Source organism: Salmo salar, chromosome ssa20 (genome assembly GCF_905237065.1).
Source record: "Salmo salar chromosome ssa20, Ssal_v3.1, whole genome shotgun sequence".
Taxonomy (NCBI): domain Eukaryota; kingdom Metazoa; phylum Chordata; class Actinopteri; order Salmoniformes; family Salmonidae; genus Salmo; species Salmo salar.
Window position 1 is genome coordinate 6,752,723 of NC_059461.1, and position 12,481 is coordinate 6,765,203.

Genomic DNA, 12,481 nt, shown 5'->3' on the forward strand with positions numbered 1-12,481 from the left:
CTGGGGATTAGTCAAGGCTTATTGATTGTTAATTATTCATTAGGATAGAAAATTCCTTTGACATATATATACAGTCATTGGACTCGTTTGAGTGGTAAGGCGAAAGCAACCGACTGTAGACGAAAGACGAGGAGTGAAGTCGGTGGAAGTTACATTGAAGGTCTACTTGGGACAGTGGATGGCTCACACAAGCTCATGGTTCATGCAATACAATTATTAAAATATCTATTCTGTTTTTCTTCCTTTTTCCTCTTATGTTTGTTCAGTTGGAATTGGGTTTCCCAGAGCATCTCTCATTTTACACTTCTAGAAAGTGAACACTGACATTGAGATAATGACATTGTAGTAGCTTGCAGTAATAGTTAATTTTTCATTTGACCTACAGAGGGTGATATACTGTAGGTCATTGACCTTTCAAAAAGCTTTAAAAGCAGGCATTGAAATGTAAAATCAACACAATAAACACACATACTTGAAATTATTCTGTAATTCACATATTAAAGGGAAAAGTCCACAAAGTATAAAGACTAACATAAGTGCAAAGTGCAAATTATTTATAAAGATGTGGACATGTACATTGTTTTCCCGACACGTCATTGACAAAGTTTGTTTTGTTACGTTCCATCCTCTTCAAAGCGAAGTCATTAGTGGTCCAGAGAGACAAGGACACAGTCACAAAGTCCACATCAGCTAAGGGTGGGCAAAAGTGAGGTGCACTCCAGTTTGTGGAAGGGGCAGCACGTCTCAACAGCCTCTCCAGTAAATGCATAGGAGACCACAATGATGACAGGATGAGGTGGAAGAAGAATCAGTCCTGCATTCATTCAGCATCATGCCTCCTCTGATGAGCACAACAATGTACTGTATTTGGTTTAATCTAGTTTGCTTTCATGTGCTACACATTTTTTTACACCCTGTAACATAACGATAACATGTTTTTTATCTATATAAATACTCTCTCACTATAGAAATAGAATATCCACATATGCCCTGCAGAGATAAATGTATTTCAAAAGTATGACAGTCTTCTTCAAAATACTACTCTCATCCCATGGAATATCAAAAATATTAGATTTTTTTATGTTAAAATCTCTGTAGAAAATGACTCGAAATATATACAAATACAATTTTATGCAAATAATTCTGTCTTTGAAAGGTGTTTAAAGCTGTATTACATATCTTTGCAAGTAACTTGCATGACATTGAACATACATAGATTTCAATATGCACAACATATTCTGAACACAAATGAGTGACCAGCCTCCATTACAATTTCTGAGCCATTCAACTTGTCTCATATTGTATGTAGGATTTGCAAAAGGACACATTTATGTTTCTCACACCCTACTACAGTATAGACGTTAGAGGACCATGTTGCGGCTTCTATCTTCAGAGCAGTCACTGCAGATGACCAAATTTCACTGGATGTTTATGTCAAATATGTTATCTTCAAGGCAAATATACCACAATTCAAAGAGCAAAAAAGGGTAACTGGGTGGGTATTTTCTTGTTCAAATTACAGCTTTAAAATATTGACCATGGTTTTTTCCCTCTCGCGCGCACTCTCTTGCCCTCTCAACAGGAGTTGAGACTGTTATGAGTAGACTTCCACCCGGAAGAGTTCTCCGAATGCTGGGGACATCAGTTTAACCTATGATTAAACAGAAAATCTTAAAATCAGTTGTAAATGAACCAGTCCCACTTGGACACAATGTTTTCATCTTATTTTTCCATTACATTTGAACTTCTGACATACTTCTCCGTGAGTAAGACTATGCCTTGAGGACTTCCAATGTTCTTGCTCTGTGAGGATGAGTTATTTGGCCATGGCTCGGGGGTTCTGGGGGATGTTCTGTCAAAGGTAGGGAGCCTCGTTCTCAGTGACTGTATGATGAACTGAAGTTGATCAGCTTAATGTCAGTGAAGGCTGTTTCCACTCTTACCCAGAAGGACCTGCTTGGGAAACAAGGAAAACAAATGCATATGAGCATTCTGACAATAAGAGGGAAATGCAATTAAACTTGCATAAACAGCTGCAGCTATGGGAATGAACATATTAAAAAAGAACATGACCACAATTCAAATAAAAGTTTTTTTGTCAGACATTGTTGCACAATTCCTTTCAGAGCATTCAAGGCTGCATTGTACACCTTTTTTTCATCTAATCGCAAAAGAGTGGACAAAATAGAACCTTCTCTTATAAAACATACACATGCATCAATTCTTACACTTGACAAATTCTTGAGTGTATATCTAGACAGCTGTGTCACCATAGCTGTGATAAACAAGTCCAAATTGTAATATTGTTTTCCCTTAAAAAAAGGAGATGCAGCTGATGTCTCTGCTTTTAATAGTCTCCAAAGGGGCATAATAATCTCTGATTAAGTTTGCTTCACAACAACATTTCTCAAACTCATGCCCTCTCTCTCTCTCTCACACACACACACACACACACGCACACGCACACACACACACACACACACACACACACACACACACACACACACACACACATACACACACACGTGCATGCATACACACACACAAACGACTGCAAGAGGACATTCCCTTTCCACCATTCCTATGTGCAATATGGTAGTAGGGGGAATAAGCTAACAGAGCATCCATATCTAACGTGCAAGATTTATTGTTAGAACTCTGGTGTTTGATAATGTAGTTCAGCACTATTTTGTATCGTAATGACCTTTTGATATCTTCATTATAGATGGAAAGCCTCTGGCACAAAACTGTATTATTTGTCTTGCCATATTTCACTTTTCATTTAGTTTAATGTCTTTTCATCTTATTTTGATTGAGGAAGCAAAGAAAGACATAACCCAATGATACATGTTGAGTATATCAACAATTTTTTTCTAGCACTGTAGTAGCCTATATATGGCAGAATATGATAGCTAATTGTTCATTGGCACTACAGTACTGTAATTGTGTACATGTATGCCTATTTATCTTTGCCAGGCGGCAAGCAATCATGTCACATAGAATGTTGGAGTTTTGCACAACCAGTTTTACACAATAATTTTAAATGTCTAAAATAGTCTCTCACCCCCAGGAACATACAGGAATTACACACATACAGGACTAGCTGGGTGGGTGGGAGTCATCACTGTGATAGATATCTCTTTATATGGCTCGTGTGGGCACACTCTTGTGGAAGCCCTTTTCTGATCTCTCAGCATTTCCTTTCAGTAGGCTATATTATGTATTTATGTATTTCCTGGAAATTGTTCTTCATTTGTTAGTTTTCAATAGCGCTGTACTTCTTGATGAAGGTAAATACATTGATTTCATTTGATTTCTCTAGAATAAAATGTTTCTACTAATCTCATCCACAATGTGACCGGGCACACAAGCCTGCGGGGCTGACATTTCTACATCTTTCATGGCATTCCTAATTTTTTAAATGCTTGAATAAGCACAAATCCTTATCTAAATGGTGAACGCAGTTAGTAAGCTTGTCCATTAGAGCAAAGAGATCATGCATTGAGTCACATCAACATAAAATGTCACGCTCCGCTTTTTGTCTTTGTTCACACTCACACACATTTCAAACACATGCTGCTTTTCCATGTCGGTTTTAGAGCATTGTCAACATTTGTGTTGGTACAAAGGCAGTATGAAAGATTTCTATCAGCACAGTAATAGCCTAGTCCTGCTCATTAGAAGCCTTGCTAGTAGGAGGTGCCCCTATTTCCATCCACCTCCAGGGTATGCCTAATTTCATCCATTCCAAAAGGGTTATTTTTCTGTCCCCATAGGAGAACCATTTTTGGTTTCAGGTAGAACCCTTTCGGGTTCCATGTAGAACCCTCTGTGGAAAGGGTAATTCATGAACCTAAAAGGGTTTGACCTGGAACCCAAAAGGGTTCTTCCTGGAAGCAAAAGGGTTCTACCTGGAAGCAAAAAGGGTTCTTCAAAGGGTTCTCATGCACAAATTAACAGCAAAATAACCATTTTAGGTTCTAAATGTCTTTGTTTTCATGCCCTTTCATAGGTTTTGAATGGCATCATAACATAGTAAAGCCCTACCACATACACACATTGGTATGACTGTTTGATTACAGTTCTATTCATTTATGGGGTCAATTAAGACCAAAATACCAACATCTGATGAATTGTTATATACAGTCAGGTCCATAATTATTGGCAGCCTTGATAAAGATGAGCAAAAAAGTCTGTATAAAATAAATAATACAAAAACTGAGCTACAGTGCCTTCAGAAAGTATTCACACCCCTTGACTTTTTCCAATTTTTTTTGTGTTGAATTTGAAATAGATTTAATTTAGATTTTTGTCACTGGCCTACAATACCCCATAACGTCAAAGTGAAATTATGTTTTTAGACATTTTTACAAATGAATTAAAAATGAAAAACTGAAATGTCTTGAGTCAAGTATTCAACACCTTTGTTATGCCAACCCTAAATAAATTCAGGAGTATACAAGTTCAACCACAAAGACCAAGTAGCTTATCCAATGCCTCGCAAAGAAGGGCATCTATTGGTAGATGGGTAAAAAAACAAAAGACATTGAATATCCCTTTGAGCACGGTGAAGTTATTCATTACACTTTGGAGAGTGACTACACTACAAATATACAGACGTCCTTCCTACCTCAGTTGCAAACCACTTATGTATTTCACAATGAGGCCAATGGTGACTTTAAAACAGTTACAGAGTTTAATGGTGATAGGAGAAAACTGAGGATAGATCGACAACATTGTAGTTACTCCACAATGCTCACCTAATTGAAAGAGTGAAAAGAAAGAGGGCCTGTATAGAATACAAATATTCCAAAACATGCATCCTGTTTGCAACAAGGCACTAAAGTAATACTGCAAAAAATGTGGCAAATCAATTAACTTTTTGTCCTGAATACAAAGTGTTATGTTTGGGGCAAATCCAAAACAACACATTACTGAGTACCACTCTCCATATTGTCAAGCATAGTGGTGGCTGTATCATGCTTGTAATTGTTAAGGACTGGGGAGTTTTTCACAATAAAAACAATTTATGGAATGGAGCTAAGCACTGGCAAAATCCCAGAGGAAAACCTGGTTCAGTCTGTTTTCCACTAGACACTGGGAGGTGAATTCCCCTTCAGCAGGAGAATTATCTAAAACATAAGGCCAAATCTACATTGGAGGTGCATACCAAGAAGACAGTGGCCGAGTTACAGTTTTGACTTAAATCTGCTTGAAAATATATGGCAAGACTTGAAAATGGTTATCTAGCAATGATCAACAACTAATTTGACAGAGCTTGAAGAATTTTGAAAAGAATATTGGGCAAATATTGTACAATCCAGGTGTGCAAAGCGCCTAGAGACTAACCCAGAAAGACTCACAGCTGTAATCGCTGCCAAAGGGGATTCTAACATGTATTGACTCAGGGGTGTAAATACTTATTATGTAAATGATATATTTCTGTATTTTATTTTCAATAAATGCCCAAAGATTTCTAAGAACATGTTTTCACTTTGTCAGTATGGGGTATTGTGTGTAGATGGGTGGACATGTATTTGTTTTGTTTAACCATTTTAAATTCAGGCAGTAACACAATCAAATATGGAATAAGTTGAAGGGTATGAATACTTTCAGAGAAAGACATTTTGTTGAACAAGAAATTAAAACAAATCTCAAAAAGATAGGGGTCATAATGTATTGGCACTCCTGCTAATAATTCTCTAGGCCCCCTCCCCTTACAAGGATAACGACACAGCCTTTTTCTAAAATGTTTTATGAGATTGGAGAACACGTTGGAAAGCTTCCTAGACCATTCCTCCATAGAGAATCTTTCCAGATCCTTGATATCCTTCATCTGCTCATTTGGATGGCGCTATTCAATTCAAATCACAGGTTTTCAATGGGGTTTATGTCCAGAGACTGAGATGACCATTGCAAAATGTTGATTTTGTGGCCAATTAACACTTTTTTTGAGCATACAATATATATAATACAATATAATACAGTATTTGTATCCTTCAAGTGAAGTGTGAGAGTGGAGCGATATTGAGTGAGAAAAGGTATGACCTCATTGCCATACTGTCAGACAGAGTGTGTTGGGCAGCGGGCGGATTTGAGGGAAGCTAGGTTTCTTGTTTAACCTAGAGCATAAATTAATGACATGTTCTAACACAGCTTCCTGTTTCTTGAATCCCTTCAAAAATATGAGTCAATGTAACTTCACTTCTCTCAACCCAACCCTGCCAAACCCCCTTACACCCCAAGGACAGTTGTCGTTTGGCACTCACTCACCATTCATTCTCTCCTTCTGCATTATCTGTCTCTCTTTTTTTCTCATTGTTTAGATAATCCACGTTTGACTGGAGTAGAAAGCTCGTAAAATAGAAATAGAACGCTATAAATAATTTTTAAATGTTTAATTAAGGGTGATTAACATCAAACCATTGTGGTGGTTGATTTTCAAACCGTTGTGGTGGTTGATTTTCGGAGGATGGTTTTCTGTGGTTTCAGGGAAGGGTTAGGATGAGGCACACAAGGCAAGTTTGCAGGAGGGAAACTATGGCTGACGCTGAGGCCACCATTTTCCAACAGGAGCTGGGGTGGTGGTGAGGAGGAGGAACACTGATGGACAGGGCTCATTTCATCAGTCAATTGTGTCTGTAAGTGTATATCTGTGTTATTGACGTCATACTGCAGGTCACAGTCAGGGCAGTACCCGTGATACTGGACCTTTTCACTGAATCGGACGCGCTCCCTGGTGGCCTGGTGGCATTTGCTCTCTTCATGCCGTAGCAAAGGCATGGGTGTAAGTCCTTTCTCTGGAATACTATTTGAGATGCAGTACAATAAGTCTCTGTTTGGCTTCCCTGTGAAAACTTCATTGCACATAAGAGTCCCGTTAGCCTTGGCTAGTAGGTTCCCTGATGGAGGATTCTTGTTGTTCTCCTCCGCTTTGATAGATGTCAGCCTGGGAGGCGGCAGAGGAGGGTGGGGCTTCTTCAGCACAGTCAGGACAGCAGGGCTGACAGACGGGGGCCTAAAGATAGCGTCGTCAGGGTAGATCTTGATCTTGTCAATGCTGGAGGCTGTGGTGGTGGTGGTGGTGCTGCTACAGCTGCTGTTCAGGGTGTCTGTCTTGGAACTGTCCGTCATCGCCTCCTCCAGCTGTAGGTCACATGTGAGGGAGTCGATCTCATGCACAACCTGCACCAGTAGAAAGGAAAAAGAGCTATCATGGACAGTACTTATATTTAGCTTGACAGACATCAAAGTAACAGACTATTAGTGTAGAAAATACAGCAGCAGCCAAAATGTCACCGTATGAAGCACTTGTTGATGTGCAACCTAGCTATTAAAATAATGCATTATTATAATAACTTTTAACATTTGGTAATCTCAAGCCAGATTCACTTGCAACACAACAATATTATCTGATTCATTATGTATTTGTAAGGTAAGGGGAAACTACCCACACAACCCACCAAATTGTATTCAGACTCAAAAGTGGGACCCTCTGGCTATGAATTAGCAGTACTAACATGTTTAGATAAGAATTCATTCTGTGTGTATGCACTTACACATAGTGGACATATTCAATTGAAATCGCTGAAAGCACATACTCTGCCTCCCATACATTCATGGTTGAGGTGATAATAATATACATAGTCAGTGAAAATTGCAAAGACATCTCTTCGTAGTGAATGACTACATCTGCCCTTAGGTATCTTTACTAATTTTGACTAGAAACAAACCCTTATTACTGATATGCATGCATCAAAAGACACAATGTTCAAAACTATTAGGGATAGTCTGAAATGACTTTGTAATCCATAACTGACACAATACCTATTAAGACCTATGGAGATAACTTACATATCATTAAAACATTTTAGTACTCACATTACAGTGGTAGTCAATACTTTGCCAAACCATGTCTGTGAACAGTATCCATACAGTATACCTTTTTAAAAATCATGACATTTTGAAGTAATTAAAGACATTGAAGTAATATTGAAGTAATATCCGCATATCTACATTTCATGGAATATTAAACCGAGGCTGGGCGAAAAGCTCATGTAGAGTGAAATCTCCATGCACAGTCATAAATTGATTATTTAGTGGGCCACACAAAAAGAGTCACAGTATCCAGTGCCACATGCTGTAGGGCATGTTGATTCTCTCTCCGTGTCAAGCATCTGGGTTCAGCTCCCCTTAAACATAGGCTTGAATCCAGCCAGTACAGTGTGTGAGTTGCAGTAGATAACTGCATTTGAATGGGATTTACTGAAATATTGGCTTTGATATTGACAACCCTCTAGGTTGGTTGTTTCAGCAGTGTTGTTAGACTAACAGATTGTGCATGCTTCCCTGAACAGAACACACTAACCCTGCTACTATTCCATTCAAATACTCGTTGAAAAGGTTGAAAGAGGACCATTATTTCAGAGGAGACGTGTGCCGTATATCCATTTTAATTCAGAATGTAAGAAAAATCTTCTACGTAGGTCTTATCCAAGTGACAACCTGTCAGATAGGGGCGAGTATTTCAGCCCCAGCAGGCTGGACAGCTCTATTCTCACAAAAGCATATAGGTTGGCGACATCCACGTCAAAGCACGTTAGACTGTGGGTTATGGAAGATGGTAGACAACAAAGATTATTATGATCAATGTGTGCAATTAAAAGAAAACAAAGAAAGCATGAGATGAATGAATAAATGCAGTAAAATTGCAATTGTTATTCAGCTTAAATAACTTAGACCCAATGACAGCACTGACAAAATCCTGATATTGTAAAAAGGTGCCTAGAGAGAGCTGCTGTATAATTTGGCAGGAGACAATTCTCAGGAAACAGGCAGGAAACAGTAGGCCTAGGCTAGACAGTATTAAGATGATGAAATGAAATGCAAAACCATCCCGGTGAACTTCAAGATTAACAATGAATCATGATTCATTTGTGCGCTTAATTCAAAGCATGCGCACCAAGGCGCAGCTACGTTGTCATCCTCCGTACAGACAACCTGTCCTAAATATATCCCATGTTCACTGATAAGATATATTGTCACATATGATAGGCCAATGCAATGTTTGTAGGCCCTGGACTTAATTATTTATATCTGAGCCTTCAGATGTTTATTATAGAACAAGCTTGTTTTGCTCCCCATCAATAGAAAAACAATACCCCAACCATACCAGCATGAAATAAAAAACAATGTATGTTCATCTCAAATAGCCTAAAAGCCACTTAAGCCAGACATAAGGAAACCTATTCCACTAACCTCTTTGAGTTCCTTGGCCACATCCCTCAAGTCTCCCAGGATGGTCTCCAAATCCTTCATGATTGTCTTGATCTGCTTTTTTACTTTCACTTTGGAGACTACTCCGTCAGAAGATTCTGCATTTGATGTCCCTGACATTCTTCGTTGGCACAATGTATTTTAAGGATCACTAATAAATCCTTTCGGCGAAGCAAGACCATTTTGTCGGTGCATTTTATTGCTCCGTTTTCTTCACATTCCTATAGGCTACATCACGCAAGAATGTAGTGAAGTGCAGTGATAGCGTCCTGACGAGCACGCCTGCGCAACAGAGCATAGCAAAAATGATATTATCTTAAGAAACATATACAATATAATGTTGCTGAAGAGGTGTTTGTCGACAGTCGCTCATGATCATTCCACTGTTACCATTCACATTTTCTCAAAAACCAAATGCTGATAGTCACATTTCCTTGTGGCAAGCACTGCAAATTCACAATTTTGAAGATGCCTAGTCAGGTCCAGCATGATAACAGAATGACAAGGAACAAGGTAAATAGGATAGAATACAGCAATCCAATCCATGCTCAATATTCTAATCATAACGGTCCGTTGGCTGCGCCAGGCATCCCCGTTGATCAGATTCTCTCTCAAAAAATATATTTATATTCTATACAACGACAGTCCGATAAAGTATAGGTTAAATTCATAAACTGCAGTTACATTACTGAATAAATGACAAGTGAAAATCATTCCATTTTCACATTGCATCTTCATCGAAGCCTCCATGGTGTCTGATAGCCGACGTCGGGGGAGAGAACGGTCTCTATACGGCTGCGCTTAGAGCTGTAGTCGCATGACACACGCGCACGCGCCGCAGAAGCAGATCACCTTAGGCCTCATTTATAAACCATGTGTACAGTATGTACAAAATATACCCCAAAATGTGCGTGCGCCAGTTTTCACGCAAAGTTGGCATTTATAAAAAATGTGAATGAGAATGAGAATGTGCTCACCTCCCAGCAAACTTTAGACCACGTTTTGAGCTCTACTTTCTAGCAAAAATATATATAATAATGATTTAAAAAAAAAAAAAATAAAAAATAAAAAATAAATATATATATATATATATATAGATGCAATGTGAAAATTGAATGATTTTCACTTGTCATTTATTCAGTAATGTAGCTGCAGTTTATGAATTTAACCTATACTATATCGGACTGTCGTTGTATAGAATATAAATATATTTTTTGAGAGAGAATCTGATCAACGGGATGCCTGGCGCAGCCAACGGACCGTTATGATTAGAATATTGAGCATGGATTGGATTGCTGTATTCTATCCTATTTACCTTGTTCCTTGTCATTCTGTTATCATGCTGGACCTGACTAGGCATCTTCAAAATTGTGAATATATATACTACCAGTCAAAAGTTTGGACACACCTACTCATTGAAGGGTTTATCTTTATTTCTACTATTTTCAACATTGTTGAATAAAAGTGAAGCCATCAAAACTTTGAAATAACACATATGGAATCATGTAGTAACCAAAAAAAGTGTTTAACAAATCTAAATATATTTTATATGTGAGATTCTTCAAAGTAGCCAACCTTTGGCTTGATGACAGCTTTGCACACTCCTGGTATTCTCTCAACCAGCTTCATGAGGTAGTCACCTGGAATGCATTTCAATATATATATATATATTTTTTATCTAACCTTTATTGAACAAGGCAAGTCAGTTAAGAACATTCTTATTTACAAGGAAGGACTACCGTCGCAGGTGTACCTTGTTAAAAGTTCCTTTGTGGAATTTCTTTCCTTCTTAATACGTTTAAGCCAATCAGTGCTGTGACAAGGTTGGGCTGGTAATGGATACAGAAGATAGCCCTAATTGGGAAAATGTGACTTACCACCTGGATTTGGTCTTATGTAGCAACATTTGAATATCAGTTTTTTTAAAATAAAAGTAGCGACTCAGAGCTACAAAATGATACATCATACATTGCATTTGAGGAAACAATGGGAAAGTAATTCTGCTTTGAAAGTTGATCAACTTGTAAACTCACTTTTGAGAAAACCGTCTTTCAATGTTTTGATACTACTATTGGAGAGCCCTTCTTTGTCTACACCCATTGAGCATTGTTCAACCCTCTTAAGCCTTAGCCCCACCCATCTCTTTAAGGCTGGATCCAACTGTTCTGTACTAACTTGCCAGCTACTTCCAGACATCTAAGAGAGAGAGAACAGCTCACTGAACATTACTTGCCCTATCGCTCTGTGGTTTCACGATCAGAGCGCACATTGGACGCTCTGGCCAATAAGTAGGGTTGTTCCAAAAGCACTGACATCACAACTACAGTCAAGCACCCAAGCTAACTGGCTAACATTGGCTAGCTACTTCCAGACACTTAATGAGAGAACACCCCACTCTGACCATTTTACTCGCCCTAGCAGAGCTGGTTAGGCTTTTTTCATGTTATCCAGAGCATTGGTGACTGTAACTGTGCTCATGGCAACAATTGAATTTGCTCTTTGTTTCCAACATTTACTGACACCGGACATATTAAACGGGTGTTGAGCATTAAAAAATGCATCAGTTATTCTGCCCTCTGGCACACTAAGTTGAGAGTCTTTTTTTAGAACTTCTTAGGGATAGGGGGCACTATTTTCACGTCCGGATGAAAAGCGTGCCCAAAGTAAACTGCCTGCTACTCTGGCCCAGAAGCTAGGATATGCATATTATTTGTAGATTTGGAAAGAAAACACTCTGAAGTTTCTAAAACTGTTTGAATAATGTCTGTGAATATAACAGAACTGATTTGGCAGGCGAAACCCCGAGCACAACCCATCCAGGGAATTTTTGTTGTTGTTGTCAATGTGTTTTCCATTAATTTTCTATGGGAAGCCCTTTTTAATAGGAATCTGGTTGCAGTTCCTATGGCTTCCACTAGATGTCAACAGTCTTTAGAAATTGGTTGATATATGTCTTTTGAGAAATGAAGAAGTAGTCCTGTTCTTTCCATGTGTCACTCAGATGGACTCAAGTCTTTTGGTGCCCGTGACCTGGAACGCGCTTCACGTTGTTTTTATCCAGTATTGAACACAGTATATCCCGTCTTAAATTTGATCAATTATTTACGTTTTAGGGTACCTAAGGTTGGATTAGGAATGTTGTTTGAAATGTTTGGACCAAGTTTAAAGGTAACTTATTAGATACTTTGTAGGCATGTTGGGCGAG

At 38.5% G+C, this 12,481-nt stretch overlaps 1 protein-coding gene across 3 annotated transcripts; it reads right to left on the minus strand.

Annotated features, from left to right (window-relative positions):
- Positions 1-469: 469 nt before the first annotated feature.
- Positions 470-10,178, minus strand: LOC106580185 (protein Largen). 3 transcript variants are annotated; one of them, XM_014160964.2, is made up of 4 exons: positions 9,259-10,178; positions 6,274-7,185; positions 1,757-1,953; positions 470-1,651 (listed from the first exon to the last, which is right to left on the minus strand). In XM_014160964.2, the coding sequence occupies exons 1-2, from the start codon at positions 9,394-9,396 to the stop codon at positions 6,442-6,444; spliced, it is 882 nt and encodes a 293-aa protein (XP_014016439.1). In that variant the 5' UTR covers positions 9,397-10,178; the 3' UTR covers positions 470-1,651; positions 1,757-1,953; positions 6,274-6,441. The 3 variants fall into 3 exon arrangements, with proteins under 3 accessions (XP_014016439.1, XP_014016438.1, XP_014016440.1); XM_014160963.2 differs by having other exon boundaries at positions 1,757-1,956; positions 9,259-10,177; XM_014160965.2 differs by having other exon boundaries at positions 470-1,953.
- Positions 10,179-12,481: the final 2,303 nt, after the last annotated feature.